The sequence below is a fragment of the Centruroides sculpturatus genome, unplaced genomic scaffold, assembly GCF_000671375.1.
Source record: "Centruroides sculpturatus isolate CEXI.00-Female unplaced genomic scaffold, Cexi_2.0 scaffold471, whole genome shotgun sequence".
NCBI lineage: Eukaryota > Metazoa > Arthropoda > Arachnida > Scorpiones > Buthidae > Centruroides > Centruroides sculpturatus.
Window position 1 is genome coordinate 252,469 of NW_019384689.1, and position 26,544 is coordinate 279,012.

The 26,544-nt window shown below is 33.8% G+C and overlaps 1 protein-coding gene across 1 annotated transcript in view; it reads right to left on the reverse strand.

Moving 5' to 3' along the window:
* Window positions 1-25,919, reverse strand: part of LOC111627119 (CAD protein-like) — a 175,800-nt gene extending 149,881 nt beyond the window's left edge. The window contains exons 1-2 of the mRNA XM_023370681.1: window positions 25,776-25,919; window positions 1,366-1,456 (exon numbers count right to left, since the gene is read on the reverse strand). Of these exons, the coding sequence (XP_023226449.1) occupies window positions 1,366-1,450 (85 nt within the window). The 5' untranslated portion in view covers window positions 1,451-1,456; window positions 25,776-25,919. The remainder of the gene's footprint in view (window positions 1-1,365; window positions 1,457-25,775) is intronic.
* Between the last annotated feature and the right edge of the window lie 625 nt (window positions 25,920-26,544).

Here is a 26,544-nt window from a genome sequence, read left to right on the forward strand (position 1 = left end):
CCTCACTCACAGATATTTCTGTTTTTAGACTACACTTTTTGGAATACTTCTTTGCCAATTGCATAATCTCCCAAATAATCTGGCTCCCTAGGTCTCAGGGTCTCACTCCCCCAGATTTTGGGGCTTACATGGAAACATTTCTGGCACTTGCTGTAGGAGAAACTGCTATATCATACATAAAACTCCACTTTTATTAAAACTTTACTTAAACCTTTTCAACTGCACAATAACTTCTCAGAAACTGGAACAGGGATCAACAGATGACAAAAATAAACTACAAATTAATTCCAGCAACATGTTACTTCAATATACAAACATTTTCAGCCTTAATAGGTTTAAAATAATCTAAACACCTTAGTAATTCCAGCAACAAAGTATTTAATAAAATAAAAACGTTTTTGACTATATTTAATATTTAATTTTTAAACCGTTGTATTGCTTGCGTTCTATTTTACATTCGTTTTCGTTTTAAAGAGGCTTAACTGAAGAAGACTGTTAAATATAGTCGAAAACGTTTTTATTTTATTAAATACTTCGTTGCTGGAATTACTAAGGTGGTTTGATTATTTTAAGTACAGTAGAGCCTCGAAAACTCGGCACTCCGGATAACTCGCCCACACCCTGGCAGGGCAAAAAAATCCTTAGTTAATTAATTTTCATTATAGACAGCTTTATAAAAATATAAAAGCTCTCATAAAGTATTTTTCTGAGGTCTGTCTTATCAGGTAAATTACTGAATGCAATGTGTTCATTAATTTTCATTTTCATGTAGTAACGGCTCTATGTCTTCGTAAAGGACGTACTTTTCCTTTGTTTAAGGGTATTTGGGCAGTTTATTCTCTGTTGTATTCTCAAGTAAACAATACATACAAGTACAGTATAGTATTTTCTGAGGAAACACTCATACTTATTTTTTTAACCCCATTCCCGATAACCTGGCATTTTCACAAACTCGGCCACCCTTCGGTCCACATTAGGCCGAGTTTTCGAGGCTCTACTGTATTTATATTCCAGTAAGTTATTTTATCTTAATAGGCTTGCTTCAGGTCTTACATAGGTGTTCCAAATCATATGTTAAACAAATTTAACATTTAGAAAAATATTTTTTAAACTTATAACCAAACATCATTTAATATGCATTCTTTAAACTGAATGTAAATTTTTATAGACAGAGTATATAAGACCTGAAGCAGGCCTATTAAGAAGACTGAAAACATTCCTGTATTAAATTAAAGTGTTGCTGGAATTATTTTATGATTTTTTCTTGTTGTATAAAAAGTTTCTTTTTTACATTACAATTAATTCATCATCAAATACTTAAGCTATTCTTTAGCATACATTTCAAATATATTTAAATGAACATACCAACTTCTCCAGCAACATTTCTTTCGGCTCCAAATAATGAGCCTGTGAATTTCATTCCATCTTCAAGAATCAGATGAGCCAACATCGTGCCCTGTAAACATAAATATCAATTTAATTAATCTAATTTATTTCTTTCTCCGATGACTTTAACATGTACACCTCTCTGTTTTCTTGGCAAATACAGATAAAAAATTTCTTTGTTGCTTAACACTATGTAGTGTAATAAATTCAAATACTTGGCATTCTTTCATCTTTATTTTAATTTAGTTGATTCCCATGTTTGTTGTCTTGATGTTGGTTCTCTTTGTAAGATGAGAACCATTTCTCTTTCTATAAAATCGTTTGATAATCCGAAACCGTGTTGTAAGTCTTCTTTGTTGCTTAAACACTACAGGAAATCAACTAAATTAAAATAAAGATGAAAGGATGCCAAGTGTTTGAATTTATTACACTACAAAGTGTTTAAGCAACAAACAAGACTTATGACATGGTTTCGGATTATCAAAAAATTTAAAAATTTCTATTAAAATCCTAGTACTTTTGGGCTTAAATTCTTAAACCTTAGCACTTTGAAAGGGCTGAAAGTATTTGCATTTAAGAGAAATATTTTGATTTTGATCTAAAAAAAAAATAATAAAAACAAAAAAAAGTAAAGTGTAAATATTAACTTAATAAATTATTAATTAAATTAATTAAATAATATTAAAAATTATCATAAATTATATATAAATTCTAAAAAGTTTGTTATTTACTATATTAAAATTACTACCATTCTTACTAAAAAACAACCTTTTTAAAGTAACTTAAAAGCAATAAATATGATGATAAAACATTATATAAATTAATGATATTACTAATGAGTATAAAAGCTGATTGTAAAACTGACAAAATATGCTATTACTGGCTGATCAGCAGACTAAGACTATGACAATGCAAATACAAGTGACCGAATTTTTCTATTGAGAGATCTTAGTGAGTGGATATAAAAATGTCACCTTATGATGTTTTTTGCTTTCTCATTCTCACCGATCTTGTCATGCAATAACATGAATTTTTCCCTTTTGCTTGAATGTGTAGAAAGAAAATGGGCCAATGACAATATTTACTATCTCTATTTCAAGAATTTTTTAAAAATTGATTATCCTGTATTTCAGGATTTTTTTTGTAGAAAATCTGATATAATGAATAGCAGCAGAAACTGGAGAAAAAGTTAATAAACAAATCAACACCTTATATCACTCAGTAAGTAAAATTTAATGAATCTGTAACATTTTTGATCCAGTTTGATGGATGCTCTTTAATTCTATGCGCAATAAGCTAGAACGTCTGTATATAAATTTCAAAACACCTTCCTCTCTTTTTTCTAGCAAATTCTTTAATTAAATCAAAAGAACTAACATTTTCAGCTATCTTAAATGGCCTTCTTCAGGTTAAGTCTAATTAGAACATCAGTTCTTTAGCTGTCAAAAAAAATTTTTTTTTTTTTAAAGTTTAAGTTTAAAACATTCAGGATAAAGACTATAGTATTTCAATAGTAAATGTTAATAGAGTGGTGTTCCATTTATGTTGGTAAACAAATACAGTCAGCTCCCTATAACACTGTTGATAATTCCATTTTATATGAATTCCATATTGTATGAGTCACTTAGATTTTACAAATATGTGAGCCGTTCACAGCCTGGCACACATATTTGTAAAATCTAAGTGACTCATACATTATGGAATTCATATAAAACGAAATTATCAACAGTGTTATAGGGGGGTCGACTGTATAATAAATAGACACGGAGAATACTTTGTTGAAATGATACTGCATAAGTTAATCCAACTTAATCCTAGCCTTGTTTCAAAAGTAACTTTCTATAATCCTTGCTTGGTGATGTATAAAAACATTATCATAAACAGTAGCAGAAACTGGAAAAAAGTTTTTATTTTTGATGTTTGCTATTTGAATGTGTTGGAAAATACTAAACTATAGCAAGGGTGAATATTAAAAACTACGTATGAACTGGCAACACCCTGTGTAAGACAGCTCAAGGCGGAAAGAAATTGTTGTTCCGTTATGGGCAAGTTATCGATGAGTGAAAAAGTGTATATATAGTCTTAGATTAGAATAAAGTTTAATTATAAGTTAAAGGGCTGCCTCATCATTGTTCTAACAATGGTTATGGACAGGGGCAGATTGGCCATGTGGAAAGTGTGGAAAATTCCACATGGGCCGTATACAATTTGGGCCGTTTTTTCTAAATATGTACATAATGTACTGTTTGGTTAAGTTTAATTTTAAAAAATTCATTTTTTTAAGTTAGGTAAATTTCAATTTTTAGGTGTAATATAGGTATATGTGTAGGTCTGTATCATTTTACCCGGCCCTACCTGTATCTGAAGTTAAATTAGTTTGGCCAACCCGAGTCAAACACTACATTAGCCCGATTCGGCCCAAACAGAAAGCATCCCAGGAGAAAAATAAGAAAATTACCTTCTAAACAGAGAAAATTGGTCATTTGTTTACATTGCTAGGAACTATTCACCACTCCTATGAATCTTAATGCTAAACTATGGAAATGTGAGTTATTAGTTTTGTACTGTACCTAGCCACCAAAGCGATGATTGTAGTCATAACAAATTTAATGGCCACTTATATTATTTCCTTTATTCTAGGTAAGTAAAAAATGTTATTCAATAATAATTTCTCTATATTCCAAATGATTTAATTAAAAATAATCTATTTTGTAGTGTGAGGCTGGGACCTCACCCCCTCTCCAATGGGAAACTGGTTGTCAAGCTAAAGCTAATAAATTGGTGATTTATTTTGTAAACAGGAACGAGCATAAGACAATTTAATTGTCACATTCCTGGGCCAAAGTCACACATCCTTGATCGTAGATCATGGAAGGTGGGAGAGAGAGTGACCAGGGAGAGTTCAACGATCATCTTACACCGAGTTCAAAGCACATTAGACCAAAATTTACGGAACCGTCACCAAATATTCCTGAAAACTCATTTAAAAAATTAAGCAGTATTTTAATACAGTTTAATCCAGTAGCAACTCAACACAATATTATTTCAGAATTACAACATTTTAAATCATCATGGAATATTTTAAAGGAAAATGTCAGTGAAACTTTTATAAAATTAAATGAAAATGAACATTCTACTGATCATCAAGTAAAAACTAATAAAGATGCGATTTTATCCTCTTACTGCATTGCTTGCAAAAATTGCTCTATTTATTGTTATAATATATTTTTCAGATATAACATGTTAAGTAGTGCTTATTCTATACTTTGTCAAGCATACAAATATCTACTATCTATGTCTGTAACACAAGTATCACATGCTTTTCTATAACAAAGCTTTTCTATGTTAAAATTAATTAAAAGCAGGCTAAGATTCTTATAAGTATCTCACAAGAAAATCTAGAAGCCTTCATGTTAATGTCAGTGGAGAAGGATTTTTTAAACGAAATACATTCTGATGATGTCATTAATATTATTGCTCAACAAAGCAAACTTCTAAATGAAAAATTAATGTTGTAGACTTGTGCTTATTGTAATTTTTGTCAATATTGTATTTTGAATATATTTAAATATAAATAGAAAAAAATACATTTTTTTTTATTTATGGGCTGGGACAGTAATAAATTTTCCACACAAAAATTTTAGGGCCAGTCCGTCCCTGGTTATGGACACAGGAATGGAAAATTAAGTATCAAAGGGTAGAATTACAGGAAAAAAAGGGAAATAGAATTATGAAGCCTACAAAAAAATACAAAAAGAACCAGTGTGTAAAGAAAACTTCAATATATGGAAAATACAGATGAAGACACTCCTGATCAAAAATGATTCATGGGAATACATCAGCGGAAAAAGAAAGAAACCAGAAATTATACTTGTAGATGAAAGTACAAAGATGGTGACATAGCAGACTCAATGGCAATGTGTGATATAATTCTTGCCATAAGTCCAGCAGAATTAAAAAGACAAAAGGATGTGAAACCTCACATGAAATATGGAATAAGCTACATGAAATTTTCAAATCAGAAGGTCCTGCAAGGAAGGCCATGCTACTAAAGAAATTATTGGGTTGTTCAGAAAGTAATTTCGTTTTTCTTACCACTAGATGGATTAGTCGTATTCTTCCCGCCATTTTCATTCTAAATCATATTATCATTATATATTTTGACAGCTAGCATTTTAAGGCTTTTTTCTAAAAAATTTTGTTTGATTTTGTGCAATTGTTTATTTTTTTGTGTCCCATCAAATATGGAAAAGCGAAAGCAGTATTTTCAGCATATTTTGCTCTTTTATTACCGAAAAGGTAAGAATGCTATTCAAGCAAGAAAAAATTGTGTGAAGTGTATGGAGAAGATGTATTGACAGAACGACAGTGCCAAAACTGGTTTACAAAATTTCGTTCTGTCAATTTCTACATTGTAGATGTACCACGTTCTGGATGGCCAGTTGAAGCCAATGAAAACAAAATAAAGGTACTGATTGAAGAAAACTGCCGAATAACAACATGTGAAATCACTAAGAGATTAAATTTGTCAAACTGAACCGTTTATGATTACTTGAAACAAATTGAAAGCTCAATATATAGGTTCCACATGCAGAGCCAGCCCTATTATAGGGCGAATGGAGCAGCCGCTCCAGGCACTAAATCCTAGGGGGCACCTCAGTGGTAAAGAAAATTAAAGAGTATAAATTAGGGGCAACCATGGGGGTGCCATAATAGGATCTCACTCCATCCTAAAACTTACCTCGGGCCAGCACTGACCACATGTTCTTAAAGAGAGACGCTCTCTTTGGTGGGATTTTAAGGAAATTTTTTTTTGGAGCTTTTACCAGACAATTTAACAATTGATTTGAAAGTGTACTGCCATCGACTAAACAAATTGAGTAATATCGTCAAACAGAAAAGGCGGCCAGAATTGATCAACAGAACAAGTGTAGTGTTTTACCACAATAATGTCAAATTTCACACAAGTTTGGTAACTCGTCAAAAACTGTTATAACTTACATGGGACGTGCTATCACACCAACCATATTCACAAGATTGAGCACACTCAGATTATTACTTGTTCCGGTCTATACAAAATTTTTTTTAACTGTAAGACATTTACTTGAAATGACAATGTCAAAAATCACTTGGATCAGTTTTTTGTAAGCAACGATCACAACTTTTATGAATGTGAAATCATGCTACTACCAGAAACGATGACAACAGGTATTTGACCAAAATGGTTGATATATAATTCAATAAAATATTTTTTTTTTTGTAACAAAAAGTTTGTTCGTTTTCCATGGAAAAAAACGAACTTACTTTCCAAACAACCCAATAATTCTCAAAAAAATGAGGGAAGGAGACAACATGGCAGATCACATAAGAAATTTTTTTTATATATAGTAGATAAATTAAAAGAAATGGAAATTTCCATAAATGAAGAACTATTAACAATGCTACTGCTATATAGTATACTGGACTTGTTCGAACAATTCTGAATTGCTATCGAAACACAAGAGAAGCTTCTTTCGCCAGACAAACTGAAAATAAAGCTAACAGAAGAGTATGAGGTATAAAAACAAAATGATGATACTGATGACTCGAAGAATTTGGGTGTGCTATATATAAGCAAATAACAGACGAAACAATCGGAAAATACGGGACCATTCAAATTCAAATGCCATAACTGTGGAAAAATAGGCCATAAGGCTATAGAATGCTGGCACAGAAACAAACAAAAACCACATAGAGCTATAACTACAAGCCTAAGAATACAAAAACAGGAGTCATATAATGCTAATATTATGGCAAATGAAAGGAAAGAAACCTTAAATGGTGTCTAGACTCAGGTGTTTCATCACACACATGCAATGATAAAGCAAGACTTTCTAATGTTGAAACATCCCACATAAGTGAATTAAACTTGGCCAACTCATCTACAATGAAATCAAAGAAAGTGGTGATGTAATAATTGAAACAAAAGGAGGATTTGAAGCCAAACTGGAAAACACACTTTTCATACTAGAACTAAAAACCAACCTACTGTCAGTTAGGATGATAACTGATCATGAGTTCAGTGTACTATTCCAAAAGAACCAAGCAACTATTATGGATCTGAAAACTAAAAGCATATACATGCGAGCATTTAAAGAAGGAGGGCTATACTATGTGAAAGAAAGGTGGGAGGAATCTAAACTCACTGAAACAAATTTCAATGAAATGAAAAGGTGGCACAAATGTGAGGGTCGGAGCGAATAAAATAAAATTAAATAAAGGAGCTCCAATTAAATTAAATATCTTTATTAAAGTTAAACAAAGAAAACTTCATTTTTCGAAATTTTACGAAAAACGATATATACATTTCCTTCCCACGGAGCCGTTTCCTATCTCTCGGGAAACCGAAAAATAATTCATAAGGAACTTATCCTAAAAATCGCCGATTGGTGAAAGCCAGTAACGTGACGAGAGGGATAAAAGAGGGGTGACGACGAGAAAAAGAGGTCCGTCGTCGCTGTCCGTGAACACGGTCCATCATCACTGTTCGTGATCGGGGAAACCCCGTGCCGATCCTCATCGCCACTGTCCATTCCTCAAGACAACTTGTCCAATCCGGTTAGAAAACGTCCGACCGTCCGATCTGAAATCGTAGAGGTATTATACCCATTAATGTACACTCTCTCTCGGTGCGTTTCCCTCCACTCCCCCATGTACGCTTGAGATAAGCTCAATGTATTTATGTTAGTTATGTTATCGTCTCAATAAATGTTGTTTTGTTGTTAAAAGTCATCTTTATTTCGAGTATTGCTCACACTTTACCGACGACCCCTCTCACCTCCTCCACTCGACCTGACAAAATAGTCCCGACTTTCCGGAATAGAAAAAAGCATTTTCCAAGCCATCCACTGACCAGTGGGCAGTTCTCACCGAACTGTTGCCTATCAAAAAGAGTTACGACCTCGTCCTACCTCAGGCTACCCACACAAACATTAGGTCACTAAAATGAAAGGGACATATGGCACATGGCACAACCTAAAGGTCAGAGGACTAAATATAACATGAAAAGAACTCAACCCCTGTGAAATCTGCATAAGAAGGAAACAAACTAAATTAACATTTCTGAAGTGAAACAAAAAGCGATTCAGAGAAATATTAGGACTGAATCATACTGACATTTGTGGACCAATGAGAACCAAATCATTGAGTGGATCGAAATATTTTATCATGTTTATTGATGATTCTCAACGGGGGTGATATCACCCCCATGTGGGCGTTTTTCCATGTTGAGGGGGCAATTAGTAACAATTTATATTTTGAGGGGCAGAAAACAATTTTCTGGGCAATATAGTAAAACATTATATTAAGCATATTATTAGATAATTAGATATTTATTCATTATATCGTACAATAATTAAACAAATAACATTATACTAGTCACTAGTCTATTCAATGCAGTATGAATTTGGCATTAGCCTTGGCCCTCGGCATCGGAATTTTGTAGTGAAGGGGGCGACAATTTGTTAGAGGTTGAGAAGCACTGTTCTAGATGGTGTGAAATATATTTCATGAAAAACAAAAGTGAAGCTCTTGAAAAATTCAAAACATACCTATCTTTTGTAGAAAATAAAACAGGAAGAAAGATAAAGGCAATAAGAAGTGACAATGGAACCGAATATACTAATAGAGAATTTCAGAACTTCCTGAAACAGAAAGGGATTAGGCATGAGAAAACAGCCTGCTACACACCATAGCAAAATGGCATCGCAGAGAGAAAAAATAGAACACTAGTGAAAATGGAAAGACGCATGCTTCTCCAAGCAGGATTGAGAGAATGCTTTTGGGCAGAGGCTCATATATTAATTAAAAATAGATGTCCATGAAAGAGCCTGGAAGGCGACATAACCTTCAAATTATGGACCATTAGAATGCCAACAATCAAATATTTTAAAACTTTCAGTCAGATAGCATTTGCACTAGAAAAGAAACCAGGAAAGGGAAAATTCCATGAGAAATCCACCAAATACATATTTATAGGCTACTCTAGTGAAACAAAAGCATATCATCTATGAAACATGAAGACAAAAAGAGTTATAACAAGCAGAGATGTCAAATTCATCAACAAATTCTCAAACAACTCAAGGGACAATATGGAAATGACTAAAGATAACAGATCCCACAAAAGAAAAAAAACTCAACAATAAAGATGTGGAATTAGATATCCTTGAACCTGCCAAGGAACAATTACAACCCGAAGAAAACATCTCATCTAAAAATGAAGATGAAAACAAAATGAACGAAAGTGAAAGCGAACATAATAATGAACTGGTAAGAGCGAGTGGGAGGTCACAAATTGTTTGAACAGGACAGGGGGAGACCCAGAAAGGAATATAGAATAAAAACCATATCTGCCACAATTGGTGAAAAGATAGTCAAGGACACATGTAGAACCTTTGGCATATAAAGAAGCCATGGAATCGAATGACTCAGTCAGATGGTAGGCTGCCATGGAAGAAGAAATGGAGTCTCTGAGAAAACATAAGATATGGAACTTATCGGAACTGCCAGAAGGGATAACAACTATCAAATGCAAGTGGGTCTACAAAGTTAAGGAAAACATCACCGACAAAACAACAGGAAGAGAGTTCACGGTTACTAAGACAACATTCCTGATCCACCGTTAATGCATAACTAGCAAAGAGTTTGTTTGTTTGTTTGTTTAAGTTATGGCAACACAACACTTGGGCAATCTGCCTAGGAGGATGCCTTCTGGGAGGTCTTTTTAAGGGAAACTGGCCCCTATTTAGGCATTACAGATATAGAGAAAACCCAGAAAACTCCACGTGGCCAGCCCATCCAAGTGAGGCGCAAACCCATGACCGAACTCCCAGTGTTCAGGGAACGAAGACTGCTTGGCCACTGGTGGGCCCAACTACTAGCGAAGAGATCACTAAATAAAGATAGAATCTCTTCGAGAGGGGGTTGTTGGAAAATACTACACTAGAGCAAGAGTGAATATTGTAAACTATGTATGAACTGGCAACACCCCGTGTAAGACAGCTCCAGGTAGGAAGAAACCACTGTTCAGTTATGCTCAAAGTTATTGATGAGTGAAAAAGTGTATAGTCTCAGATTAGAATAAAGCTTAATTATAAGTTAAAGGACTGCCTCATCATTGTTCTAACAGAATATCACATTCTTTATCTTGAATCTTGTAAACTTTAAATTTCAGTACGTTCTTTTTTTGTTTTGTTTGATAACTAAAGAAAATTCATTAAAATGGATTGAAAACATTGGATTCATTAAATTTTACTTGCTGGGATGATATAAGGAGTTGATTTGTTTATTGAAAGAAAATCTAATATTGACATGTGGCTAGTAGGTAAACCTCTGTATTAAAACTAAAAACTTACTCCTTACTAAAACTAAGGTATAAGATGTTTGTCCAATTTTTGGAGATACTTTGATTAATTGTTACATCATCTTCCAAAATTGATTTCATATTGTGTATCAAAATTACAATACAGTCTCTATAGTCTGAAATATCCAGTAACCTGACATGTAATCTGCAAACAATATGCAGTAATCTGCACATGAAACTTTTATGTTACATCTTGTCAATGTATGCAACAAAGAGAGACTGATTTGTTGCACATACAATCAACAAAAGTCATAATCATGATTACTGATAAACTAATCTGTGAACCAAGTATGTTTTTTACTGTGCAGTACATACATATAAAATCTAGTAATGCCACACATGCTGGTTCAATATATATCAGATTACAGAGATTACTGAATAACAAATGAAATTATCATCAGGGTACAAAATATTTCCAAAATTAGTCACTCAGATCTAACAAATATTTTTTCTTAAATTCCACTGCGAAACTGATTATAAAAACAAAAAGATTATGAAAATAAATAAAAGTGAAATTCTTATCACCCATTTTAACTTATTTAATTCAGGAAAATTTTATGAGTACATTTTGCTTTTTATATCAAATGATTCATCTCAAGCTCAATTAAAAATATATATATTTATATTAAAATATGAATATACTTTTCTTTTTAGATCAAATGATTCATCTTAAGATGACAATTAGAAATTCACATAAAAAGTTGTAATAATAATGCACTTTTAGTAAATGACTCATACAGTAAACCTCATATATTAACCTTGAACTGGATTATTGTAAAATACTTAATTACTTCCACAAAAAATCTTTATCAGTGTTGTGTTCATTACAATATGCACTAACGTTTTCAACCTCCACCGAGGTCTTCTTCAGGTGCTGACTAAACGTTGTCTCTCCATGACCGTTAGAACAATGTCGTCTGAGATGTAAATATTGCGTGTATCATGTTTCACCCCTCTGCTTGTCCCCATTCAAATTCCTCGAATAGGTATCTCCATCCCTGTGCTATCGTCTCTCTGTCTTTAGAGTTTATACAGGTGCCCCCAACATTGGCTTTAAAGATCTCCCAGGACTCCAGGTGACAGATGTGATCAACTTGAAATGCCTGTCTGATTAATTTGGTGTTCGGGAAGTCCGCCTGAATTTCAGGACTGCTAACATACGCTGTCAAGGCGGTGGTGTGCCTGTTATTTTTATCAGGAGGACCGGCACTATTTATGATCTGCTGTGCAATGCTAAAGACGCGATAGATCTCAACAGAGCCCCGGGGATTTACTCCATTCCCATCAAGGATGATAGATTCCAAAGAAACTTAGTTTATATCGGTTCTACCGTGCGCTCAACACAAAAACGGTTATGTGAGCATCAATCGGACATTAAAAATAACAGACCCACTACTGCCTTGACGGCGTACGTTAGCGATCCTGATATTCAGGCGGACTTCCCGAACACCAAATTAATCAGACAGGCATTTCAAATTAATCACACTCGTCACCTGGAGGCCTGGAAGATCTTTAAAGCCAACATTGGGGACACCTGTATAAACCCTAAAGACAGAGAGATGATAGCGCAGGCGTGGAGATACCTATTTGAGGAATTCGAACGGAGACAAGCAGAGGGGTGAAACACGATATATGCAATACAGTAGAGCCTCGATTATCCGACTCAATTGGGGACTGGGGTTGGTCGGATAATTGAAAAGTCGGATAACCGAAAAGTATGAAAAAATCCATTATTAGTGTAGTATATTATTATATCCCATGTAATTAGTATATTAGTATATCGCTATTAATCTACTTCGCGTTGAATTTTCATCGATGTTAAGCCTAACAAAAATTTTTTAAAATTATAATCGTCGCTATTGTATCGTTAAAAATTATTTTTAAATTATTTTATTGCTCACAAAACAAACCACCACTCGTAATTAGAATATTAAGCCTCGTTTAAATACTGGCTCCCTTTCATGATCGAATGAGTGTTGCCAGCTAAAACACGTAAAAATAATATTAAAGTAGCCAAGACAGCCAAATATTGCAGCGCCACATCACTAGCGGATATTTGAAATTTGCCGACTAGGACGGTCGGTTAATCGGGGGTCGGATAATCGAGGCTCTACTGTATTTACATCTCAGACGACATCGTTCTAACGGTCAAGGGGAGACAACGCTTTGTCAGCACATGAAGAAGACCTTGGTGGAGGTCGAAAACGTTAGTGCATATTGTAACGAACACAACACTGATAAAGGTTTTTTAGGGACAGTTATTACTCAACACAGTGTTACGGTTGGAAGACGTTTGTGTTAGAAACTTCCTTACCTGTATGGGACCAGGAAGACATGCATTATCATGCATAAATATAGAGTCTTAGACCAATTTATTATAGGGCAGAAATAGCAAATAGCTCTAATATTGTATCCAAATAATGGATAATATTTAGAGTTTCTTCCACTAAGATGAGATCAGTTCTTCCCTCTCCCCATATTCCTGCCCAGATCATCACATAACCTCCATGATGCAAGCAGATTTCTTGAACATTTGCAAGTTAAGCTTTTTTACCAGGAGTTCTCCAGATGTATGCATATTGAATCTGGATAAAACCTACCCTAGATTCATCACGAAGAGGACATGAGACCAGGAGCAGATCTAGATTTTTCAGGGCCTAGGACTTATTGAAGTCCAATGGAGCCCCATGTTTTATTAGATTAAGAATCTTTAAATTGGGGTTTAAAATTCATTTTTAATAACATCAAAATCAGAAGTGAAATATATTTATTTATGAAATGGTTTTGAATGACAAACTTTATATCTTACTAGCTGCAAGGACCCGCTTCGCTGGGTTTTTATTTGTTCGTACATTTGTATGTAATATAGTTGTTTTTATATATAAAAGACTGTTTTTCTAAGTAATCTAGAATCTAGCTGCAAGGACCCGCTTCGCTGGGTTTATATTTGTTCGTACATTTGTATGTAATATAGTTGTTTTTATATATAAAAGACTGTTTTTCTAAGTAATCTAGAATCTAGCTGCAAGGACCCGCTTCGCTGGGTTTTTATTTGTTCGTACATTTGTATGTAATATAGTTTTTTTTTATATATATAAAAGACTGTTTTTCTAAGTAATCTAGAATCTAGCTGCAAGGACTGGCTTCGCTGGGTTTATATTTGTGGGCAAAAAGTAACGATAGTGAAGATTAACATAATTACATTATAGCCAATCTTACCCGTTTTCACAAAATGCAAGAATTAGATCTTCCGTTTCCAGACGTTTCCAGAGAATTTTTACATGAGCATAAAAATATGTTTGATTTCCCGCAAAAGTGCAGAAAACCATCCGTAAATCTTGCATGCCGCTTTATATTAACACTTCCTGGTCCCGATTCTATTTCTGAACGTCTCCTGTTCACGTCCTGTCAAACAAACTATTAGAGAGGTTGCGGCCGACGTTTTCAACGCGAAAATGTGTATGTCGGAGGTTCAACGTCGCTTTCCTAAAGGCCTAGAAGTTTGGCAATGGTGTTCGGAAGGTGGAGCATCATTCTACTGACTATCCAAACATCATTGTCAGACTTCTAGGCTTATAGGAAAGCGGTGCTGAACGTCTGATGTACAGGTTTTCGCGTTGAAAATGTTGGCCACAACCTCTTTATTTTCAATGTTTCTGGAACGTTTACGATCGTTCTATAATCGAACCAATATTTGAATTTTATGTTCGAATTTAATTCGAATATTGTTCGAATTTGTTTGAACAAATTCGAACAATATTCAAACAAAACATTTGAAATAGAAAGCCACTTTCAACCACTTTCAAGCCCATATCTCCCACACCCTTATAGCTATCGAGATGCAACCCCCCCTGGTGCACGAATGGAGACTTGGGGCTATATATATATACAAGAAACATAAGAAATAAAAAAATATTTTCATTGATTAATTACTGACCAATTACGTTATATTGTTTACAATAAAACAAATAATACAGTAGAACCTCGAAAACTCGGCCCTCGATAACCCGGCACTCCGGATAACTCGTCCACACCCTGGCAGGGCAAAAAAATCCTTAGTTAATTAATTTTCATTATAGACAGCTTTATAAAAGTATAAAAGCTCTCATAAAGTATTTTTCTGAGGTCTGTCTTATCAGGTAAATTACTGTACACAGTGTATTCATTAATTTTCATTTTCATGTAGTAAAGGCTCTATGCCTTCATAAAGGACGTACTTTTCCTTTGTTTAAGGGTATTTGGGCAGTTTATTCTCTGTTATATTCTCAAGTAAACAATACATACAAGTACAGTACAGTATTTTCTGAGGAAACACTCGTACTTATTTTTTTTAACCCCATTCCCGATAACCCGGCATTTTCACAAACTCGGCCACCCTTCGGTCCACATTAGGCCGAGTTTTCGAGGTTCTACTGTACTATAAATTATAATTATTCTTATGTTATTAATATTAAGTATTTTTTATTATACAATAAGTGCTCATTGTTAATGAAAAAGTATTAAAAATTTATGATGATAATTTAATTTTCGTGGGCCCTTGACACTTGTGAGCCCAGGGCTTAAGCCCTATTAGTCCCTATGTAGATCCACCCCTGCATGAGACCATTATTGTGGTATTGACTCAAAATGATTCCTTGGCCAATCATAATGTCTTGCATAATTCCCGTGGCAGATAGATAGGCATGTCAAACTTCTCCCAGAATGTAGTTGATCCTCATGTAACCTGTTACAAATGGTACTGACACGAACATTGTGAGCTCATTGGAGGTCCATTTCCAGTTTCCTTAATTAATGTAGCATTCCTATGGCTTTTAGTCATAGCTGAATAAATTTATTTTGTCTCTGAGTTGTTTTGCATATACTACCTTGATGAAATTCTCAAGTGCTTTCCAGTCATGTGATATCTGTTCCAATTAACTCTCATAAACCTTAAAAGTCCAGTATTGACACCTTTAACAGAAAAAGAAACATTTTCGACCGTACTCTGGTCTTCAGGTTTGTAAAACCAGAGGGGATCAAACTTGTGAATGCAAAGGATAAAATTACAAATTATTTTTTAAAAATATGAAACAGTATGCATAGAGATTGATTTTAAACATATGGAATACTCCAGGCACGTGTAGAAAAACAGATATGTATGTGAGTTACTATGGCAACGGAATGTTAGTGTTAACAAAAATATTGATGTAAATAAAAAGGAAAGAGGGGTGTTCGGTTATTGACTGCTGGTGTGAGTGTTTCACATTTCATCATAGCAGTACTTCCATGCATGAGACACATTAATGGCATCATTCAAATTAATACAATTGACATGTAATCTGGCTTTGTAAATTTCTGAAGCCTTAAGATTTCAAAGGTGTTCAACCCGGTGAGACGGTCTGATCAGTTTGGCATCCTGGAGGTCAGCTTGTGTGTTGGGGTCTGTGGCATAGGTGGATAGGGCGATGGTGTGCCTATTATTATTGATGTCATATTTGTGTTCTTGTAACCTTTTACTAAGAGAATGCTTTGTGGACCCAATGTAAACCAAATCCCTTTGAAACCTGATGTCCCTGAGAGGAACCATGTACAAACCCGGTGCGTGATTTTTACTTATCTTCTCTTTTCCAATGTGCAGTAGCCCATATACCATGCTTGACCTCCTGTAAACAATGTTTGTGTTGGTATGGGTAGCAATCTCCCTGTATATGGAGTTGAGGTGCTGTTGTATTCCACAACTGTGCAGGAATGTGCATTATTGAGGTTGTGAGTTGTTGGGTGCTACTTGTGTGTTAGATATGACACGTGTGGCTAGTTGTATGGAATAAGTGCGGGAAATGTTGTGTATCAGGTTCCTACTATACCCGAGATGTACGGCTACGTTCTTAATGCGTTTTAACTCCGTCATGGTGTCCTCCCATCTGGTGTGGTGTGTGTATGCCCTTCTCGTTAGGGCATGGAAGGCAGCAATCTTATACGAGAAAGGGACCACAGAGTCTGGTGGATAAACAATAGCATGTAGCAAGATTTGTAATGGACGATCGTATCTATCCAGGCACCACTGAGGTGAATGTTTATATCCAGGAAGTGAGCAGATGTGTTGCTCTTCTGATACAGCTTGATGATGAGGCTGTAGGGGTTGTCATTCATGAAACATGTGAACTGGTTTACGTCTGGTTCTGTTTTCCATTTGATGAAGAGGTCATCAACATACCTTTTGTATACCAGAATATTTGAAATGAACAGTGGTATGACTTTTTTCTCAAGCTGCCATATCACCAGCTTGCATAAATCCCGAGAAGCGGCTTCCCATAGGCATACCCTGTGTTTTGTAAGTAACTATTGTTATTAAAGCAAAAAAAGGAGGTGTAGCATAAAAGATGTGCTCAATCAAAACTTCTTCCAAAACTTCAGACTATGAGGCGTTAAATATAATCAAAAATATTTTATTCTTGCGAGTGCTTTCAACATAAATATGCACGTCGTCTTCAGGCAATTCAAAATCGAATAGAGAATTCGAACCATACATTTAAATTTAAACATTAACGGTATTAGCCATTTTTTGAATATAACTATTATAAATAAGATTTAAATTTTAGAATTAAAAACATTTTAAAATATTTAAAATTGGTACGCATGCGTTTTAAAACAAATAAACTTCGATTGGAATGGCTATTAATTATTTTGTAAACGCAAAAAACTGGCGGGCGTGCACCTTAACATGCATAACATAAGATCTAATTAGGGTGGCTAATTAGATCTTATGGCTTTCGTTTACCTATTGCCCCATGACCATGTCTGTGACGAATCTTATGTAATGATAGAGATGCTATTTCCACCCTGGAAAAATCTGGTGTATACTCCGTTCCCCCGCAGAATCCAATATCAGGACTATGCACCAAATATATAGGAGCGACTACCAGAATGCTGGCTGCCCGCATATCTGAACACCAACGTTCGGTGGCACTTGGCAATTGCGACACAGAACTTTCCAAATTGGTGATACAACAACATCACATAGCACTTTGGAATCGGGTGGAAATACTCAAACGTTGTGATGAAGGGAGCTTGATATATATTTGGGAGGCCATCCTCACAAAACTGCTCTCCCCGTGCAACTCCCCTACCCTCGACTTACCAGACGTCTGGATTAATATATACAGGCGGTTAAAAAATCAACAATAATTTTACATTCATTTCCCGCACCGCCTACATGACTCAAAGCGCATACGTGTCGGCCTCTTTATGTGCATCTTTTTATGTGTTTTATGTATTTTAAATTATGTCCATGCTTTAGTCTTTAATATTTAAATATTAATGTAAACTAGCACTTATGGAGCTATTCTGTTCGGTTTCTATGCTGTCTATGTTAAAGCGCATGCGTACCAAAAATTTTATACGTATTTACAAAAGGTTTTTAATTTTAATTTACAATGTAAAAATTTACTTGTTCTTAATAGCCACCCTAATTAGATCTTATGTTATGCATGTTAAGGTGCACGCGCGCCAGTTTTTCACGTTTACAAAATAATTAATAGCCATTCCAATCGAAGTTTATTTGTTTTAAAACGCATGCGTACCAATTTTAAATATTTTAAAATGTTTTTAATTCTAAAATTTAAATCTTATTTATAATAGTAATATTCAAAAAACGGCTAATATCGTTNAAAATATTTAAAATTGGTACGCATGTGTTTTAAAACAAATAAACTTTGATTGGAATGGCTATTAATTATTTTGTAAACACGAAAAACTGGCGCGTGTGCACCTTAACATGCATAACATAAGAGCCAATTAGAGTGGCTATTAAGAACAAGTAAATTTTACATTTTAAATTAAAATTAAAAACCCTTTGTAAACACGTATAAAATGTTTGGCACACATGCGTCTTAACATAGACAGCATAGAAACCGAACAGAATAGATCCATAAGTGCTAGTTTACATTAATATTTGAATATTAAAGACTAAAGCATGGGACTAAATATTTTAAAATGTTTTTAATTCTAAAATTTAAATCTTATTTATAATAGTAATATTCAAAAAACGGCTAATACCGTTAATGTTTAAATTTAAATGTATGGTTCGAATTCTCTATTCGATTTTGAATTGCCTGAAGATGATGTGCATATTTACGTCAAAAGCGCTAGCAAGAATAAAATATTTTTGATTATATTTAACTGTTGAGATAACTGTTGGCGTGACATCCAACCCCAGTACTTAATACTCCTAAAAGATGTGCTATCTCCAAGAAGTGTTTACGTTGCGCATTTGCCCCAGGGTAGCTTAGTAGCAGCTCTCTAATCACACAGATGCACGGTCGTATTTTGATTGAGGGGTATAGCGATACAAAGTCAAAGACAGTGATACATGCTTCATCCGTTATGTTAAGAGGTTACAAAATATTTAGTAAATCAGTGGAGTTCTTGATGATCCAAGGATAATCTCTCAAGCGATCAGATATGCAGTTGTGTACAGCAGAATCTAACAATCTAGTAGGGGACCTCGCTTTATTGAGAATTTTAAGGTTTACAAGAGTTAATTGTTTGCATTCCAGTACTTATGTAAGAAGCTATTTATTGATATCTGTTCCATAGATGACCGATAATGCTCTGGGGAAGTCCCTAATGCAATGGCAACATTTGCCTGTTTTTCACCTGTTTCAAGCATGCCAACAGCTCTGCTCATTTCTTCTTTAGTCAAATGTCTTCTAGTCATCATTATAAAGGGTTTAGGACTTTGAAATAGAAGTTATCTATTCACGTTTTTCATGAACTGTAGAGGGTGCTGCATTTTTACAAAACGGATACTTTATCTGGGTCGCTTGTAACTGGTAATGTAAAATTAATCACATGTTACTGTCTGATATAATGATATATGCTGCTTGTAGCTATTTATCAACAAATTTTATAAAAGGAGAACAATTATTGCTAGCGGAACATGTCATTATGTGGTATTGAAACAAATGAGCAAGATCATTCTATACATATTTGTGCCCTTTGTGTTTCCCATCAGGGCCTGATTTACAAGTAAGCTATGTCAGCTGTTGCTTAGGGCCTTGAGTTTCAAGGGGCCTCTAACATTTCTACAAAAAAGAAAATTGAAGTCAAATTTTGTAATAAAATTTTTTACAAACCAACAAAATATGCTTTATTTTGGGTAGTATTTCATTAATTTTTTAAGAATTAATTAACATAAAGTCTTTTTTAAAAAAAATTGATAAAACCAATTTAAAAAAGATTTTTAATGGAACAGATATAAAAATTTAATTAAACTCAGTTATAAAACAATAAGATTAGTGAAACCTCATGTCTTTTTCTTCCAATATCTGTATTAAATCAGAGACATAGTCTGATTTAATTCTTTTCTTTCTATGATTTACTTCTAAACTTGTGAAGGGTTGGTAAGGGACCTTACAGAGTTCAGCTTAGGGCTACAAAATGTTTAATTAAATCCAGCCCAGTGTCCCACACAATATTACTGGTATTTTAAACTTTAAGAAAATATGTTTTAAAATTGACAGCATAACTTGTTAATGTAAAACTGTAAAATCAGGAAACTTTTGCCATTCTTAACAGTCTAATCTACTCTATCAGAATTCAGAGCAACTCATAAATATAACCAACTTATTTCAAATAATCATCTGTTTTTCATGTGGGAATAGACGAAAACTTTGAAAATAATTCTTATCTCTTATTAAGTACCATTTTAAGAAAAGCTATTAAGAAAAATCCTATTCTTTGCTTTCAAATTGGGCTCCCATAAAGTTTTGAAATTGCAATTTGGAATGCAACAGAAAGATTTGCTTTTTTTATTGCTATTCAACTTTACTGCTGATAATACACCAGAATGATTCAAATAAGCCAGATAAAATAGTTTTGTTTTTAAACACCAGAGGTCCGGTAAAAAATGAGAATAGAGTTTTCTAAAGTTCATCTTTCAGCCATTTTTCTTTAAAGCTATTTGCATATCCCTTTCTTGGATTGTTTTTTGATTTGTCATTGCTGTTTACTCTCAAATATTTCACTTATTAAACATTATATAAATTAATATCTTTCTTCAGAAATAATTCCAAATGTTTTTGAGGCATGTAAATTATAAGGATTACAAAATAATTTAATAAAAAAAGTAAAAGTTCAGAAACCATAGAAACACTGTGTATTATTAATGCATGATAAGTTGAGACAGAATGAAATGAAACAAAGCAAATAGGGTATTATGGAATACAGCCAATCCTCATTTAATGACCTAGCTGTTTATTGACAACTCAGATTATAACCAGCTCTTCAGCATGGGAAATCCCTTTCTTAATCTTAGTCTAGTTCTACAGTTGGTCAGTATTCACTATATAAAGCATTTACAATCTCAAAAACTACATATTTCATTTAGTTACTCGCATATAAGACAAGGTTTTTTCATTTTTCACTGCTTCAAAATTCTGGGTCGTCCTATACACACGTGTGAAGGATTGTTTGCATTTTTGTAATAATTTTTGTGAATGGTGTATTTGCATTTTTTACCAGATGCTCAGCTCCTGGTGTTTAAAAACAAAATTATTTTATCTGGGTTGTTTGAATTGTTCTTGCGTATTGTCAGGAGTAAAGATGAATAGCAATAGGAAAAGCAAAGCCTTTGAATTGAAATTCTAAAATCACACAGGAGCCCGATATAATTTTTAATCCATTCCCATGTGAAAACATGATTATTTGGAAATCAGAATTCGGAGAAATTCATAAGTGTAATTGACGAAGAATGGATTCTACTGTTAATAACGCATAAAAGATTCCCGATTGTTCAGTTTTACACGAAGAAATTATGTTGCTGATTTTACAAGATTTTTCCTTAAAGTTTAAAAATGCCAGTAATTTTTGCAGGACAATGCATATATTTATGTGCATTTGATATTTTATTTGTGATTAAACGAAATAAAATTAGAATTATATTAATAAATCTAATTTTCTTTATTTTGATATTTAAAGTAACACCTCGTCCTATATGCGAAATTTCTTATATGTGAGTAAATACAGTATTTGTACTTCATTGTGCATTCCATATGAAGGATTTAATGACTAAAATATTAATCAAAATCTAAATGTCTTTTTTATGATAAAACTTTAATTTTTTTTGGTGCATCATTTTTATAATTTTTGCTGATTTTATTTTGTGATATGTAAGAGATGCAAATTAAAACAAACTTATTATGTTGGAGTTTATTTTATATCTTTTCGCTATCTAGAATAAATAAATTTGACAACCAATTCACTTAAGGACCTAGTTAGAAACTTGCATCACTTACAACTATTAACCTTACTTTTTAAATCTAGCAATCTTTAGTTTAAGTTTGACAAATGTTTTCAATCCAATAATATTCTACTTTCTATTATTCTGAATTTAGCTATCTAGCTGAAGCAGATCTAGTATTTGTGAGTAATTGTAAGANTAATAAGTCTAATTTTCTTTATTTTGATATTTAAAGTAACACCTCGTCCTATATGCGAAATTTCTTATATGTGAGTAAATACAGTATTTGTACTTCATTGTGCATTCCATATGAAGGATTTAATGACTAAAATATTAATCAAAATCTAAATGTCTTTTTTATGATAAAACTTTAATTTTTTTTGGTGCATCATTTTTATAATTTTTGCTGATTTTATTTTGTGATATGTAAGAGATGCAAATTAAAACAAACTTATTATGTTGGAGTTTATTTTATATCTTTTCGCTATCTAGAATAAATAAATTTGACAACCAATTCACTTAAGGACCTAGTTAGAAACTTGCATCACTTACAACTATTAACCTTACTTTTTAAATCTAGCAATCTTTAGTTTAAGTTTGACAAATGTTTTCAATCCAATAATATTCTACTTTCTATTATTCTGAATTTAGCTATCTAGCTGAAGCAGATCTAGTATTTGTGAGTAATTGTAAGAATGAATTTGGTTGTGGCCGTACTCAGAATATCTTGACCCCAACAGCATGTGCTCTATGCCAATATGGGGTAAACTCAACTTGCTGATCTTGAACAACTGACAAATCATATCAATTTACAACCAACATACCCTCTATTCTTTACTTGTTAATGGGAAAAAAGTGTGATAAGAAATGTACAGGATAGATCAGGAGGAGTCATTAAATCATACTGTATTAAAATCAATTTTAAATATATTAAATCTTGGTTGCTTGTTGTTTTCTATTATATGTATTTTCTTAGCACAACATTGCTGTTGAGAATATATCACACAGGAACACTTTCAGAGGAAAAAGGTTGTTTTATTGGTGTGGACGAATATGCATTTCGAGCTTAATGTCCCTCTTCAGTCCTATTATTACACATTTATCAGTTAACTGATTACAGGTTTACAAATTTACAGAATGCATTGAAAAAATTAGGATACGCATACAATGATTTATATAATAAAACTTAATTATCTGAGATAGTGACAGTTGAACCAACATGACTCGTAAGATATACACATAGTTTAAAAAAAAAAGGGGGAAAAGGAGCTAATAGTTCTTTTGGCTCCACACATATACACATGAGGATAGTATAATGTGCTAAATAAAATAAAAGGGGTAAACTTAAATCTAAAATTAAATTTATATTAAGAGGTGGAATTTTTAAAAATCATAATGGAATACCTGTAAGATATTTTATTACTTTATTACTTTACTGATGTCACATGATTTTATATATTTTTTAAAAGTAATGTAATTATCATGTCTTAGTATGCTGATGTCTAAAAAATTGAGTTTGCTGTTGTTTTTATTTTCTATTTCGAAGCATATATTCTTTCGGATATTGTTGGCACGTTGAAGTATGATTTGAGGGTTGATTGTTTGTTTGTTATAAACAACAAAGCAGTCATCAACGTAACAGTTGTAGAACATAACAAACAATTATAACGGTTATAACACAGTCATGTGACTTAATCTCTTACTTTCTATTGTCTGATTTAAAAATTTAGTTTGCTTTTATGAAACATTTACTTGCAGAGAACGTTTCTAATAATATTTATTAATTATTTATATCATAAGTTGGCAGATTTTTAACTGCTGATTAATCAGTAATCAGGTACTCAGTGAAAATGCTTACTGGTGCACTAATCATTAATAGAAAGTATAATGTAATTTGAAGTAAAAAATTTAAGGTCACAGATTGAAGCAAGCTGACTCATAAGTACAATTGATACAAGTCTTATACTATTCACAATATAATTTTTTATCTACATATATAAGTAATCTAATCTAATAGATTGTAAACAATTTTAAAAATAAAAATCTTCAGCAATATAAAAGCATATCTAGACTTGCACCAAATTAACCTCTACATCAGCGTTTCTCAAAGTGGGCGATAACGCCCCCTTGTGGGCGCTGGAGGCTTTCAGGGGGGCAGTAGAAGGCTCAAAGAGAATTCGGGGGCGTTAAGGAAATATAGAGGGGCGACGGCAGACAAATTCTATATATAAAAATTCGACGGAATATATATAAAATGTTGACATTTTATATATTTTTTATTTTTTATTGAAGGTCACAACTTGAATATTTCTAACACATTGACTTTTATTTTAGCTCAGCGTTTCTCAAAGTAAGCAATAACGCCCCCTTCTGGCGCGATGAATAGATCTATGATAGAGGCAGGGTATTGAACGGTGACCAAAGGCAAAATTGGGGCTGATAAGAGGAAACATTGCGTTTAATGGTTTCCAGATGATGAGAACAATGTACAGTAAGGGCACAAAGTGTGAGATTCATAGAAAAGTTTTCCTAAGAATATTTCCAATCCTTTTCTCACACAAGAGAAAATGGGTTAGGGGGCGTTGGGTATAACTTTATGGAACAAAGGGGGCAGTGGATCGAAAAAGTTTGAGAATCACTGCTCTACATTGACTGATATAGTTTAAATGTTTTATCAAATCTTAGAAAGAATTTAAATCTGATATCACAAAATTTTGAATTTCATCAAATATATCTTCACAGTAAATACACGTTTCCAGGAACTGACGGATAAAATATTATATTGCGTTCTCTCGGGAGCGTATTAAGAGGTGCTTACGACGAACCTCACCGATATCAAAGCAATCAGTTTTGTCACTTTAATATAAAAACGTATACCAAAATATAATCGGTAAGTTTCAAGCTCCGAACGAGGGGTTTTGCATCCACCACACAAGCAAAAAGTCAAAGGAACCACACCTATATCTGCAGCCCTCTGCGAGATATTTGCCTCTAAAGGCCAGTTTTTAACACGTATCGGCATACGGCCTATTCTCCGCGCTCCTCGACACACGGAGCTCCACGCGTAGTCGCGCACTTCCGAACTCCCGCACCCTCCAAAACTAAGTAACGTCGAGCACTCCGAGAACGGTCGAGCGGGCACGCCCGCCGGCACTCGAGCGGTCTCCGCATCCCGAACGCCGGAAGTTCGGTCGCGGGTTCGCGCCCGGCCCGGCCGCGCGGAGTTTTTCGGGTTTTCTCCACGTCCGAAACGCCCAAACGGCGGCCAGTTTCCCTCGAAAAGACCTCTCGGAAGGCATCCTCCTAGGCAGATCGCCCAAGTGTGGCGTCGCCATAACCGAACAAACAAAGCTAACATAGTTGCGCAGGCTAAATAGTTAAACAGAAGTCTTATCAGAGCAACGTAACTCGCGATCTCGAACAACCTGATTTTGGGGGTCTGTATCTCACTAAGGTTCACTGTAGAGGTACGGTTCCTTTAACGTTTTTGCTCCTATAGGTATACTCTACAGCTCCGATATTGAAGTCCCAACTATCTCATTCAGAGCTCGAATTGTACCCTTTATTTAATCTTCGTTACTTATATTTTCTAAAAGTAAATAACACGATCTTTAAATATATACGAATTATACGTAGACAAGATTAACTGGTCGAGTACACGACTACGAGGAGCCGAACACAGAATGACATATAGAATATTTTTGTTAACAATAACGCCGATTATAATCTTTATAAATGAATACGTTTTATATTTTAATAAAACAACATTACCTGTTAATCGAGTGGCGAACTTTATAAAATAATTATTTGTAACGTTAAAAAGAGACGAAATTAAAATACAACGTGACTCTCCCGTATAAAGTTCATATTTACCACGTGGACGAAGGTACTGCCCTCTACATTTCGGGAGCCCCTTTTTTTATTTTTATTTTTAATTAAATATTAATATTCGAAACATTTTCATATAATTTTAATGTATTTTAACTACGGACTAATCAGTTTTTACGAATATTTGTGGTAAAATGCGCGCTAATGTACGAACGAATATAGTCTGCCACTGCGCGGTTACCTAATACGCTGGAGGGGAACAAGTTGCCACAATGAAATTTCAAGACGTACGGAAGCTCCTTCAAAAAATGTACTATTTCTATGGTTGGTTGCTTTTGATATTAATATAGCGGCATACTCAATTTTTGTGCTTATTTCAAATTCATATTCACCAATACTTTGTTTACGTAAACAAAGGTGTACGTATGTATATATGTATGTATATATATATACACACACCTTTCAATCTGCCACATAGGCACTTAAATAAAAGAATAGTAAGACAAAACTTTCTTTAATAAAAGTAGCAAAAACGACTCTACAGGTATAAAAAAAAATGCAAATCTTAATTTACGCGTTGAACAGACGTATTACGTCGTCTACATCGCCATTTTGCATTTTCGGTTTTGGGTTTTTAATAACTCTTTCGATACCGGTACGGCATTACGGGTGTCGACCCGAAGTCTATTGCGAAGTTTTGCCTTAGTTAAAT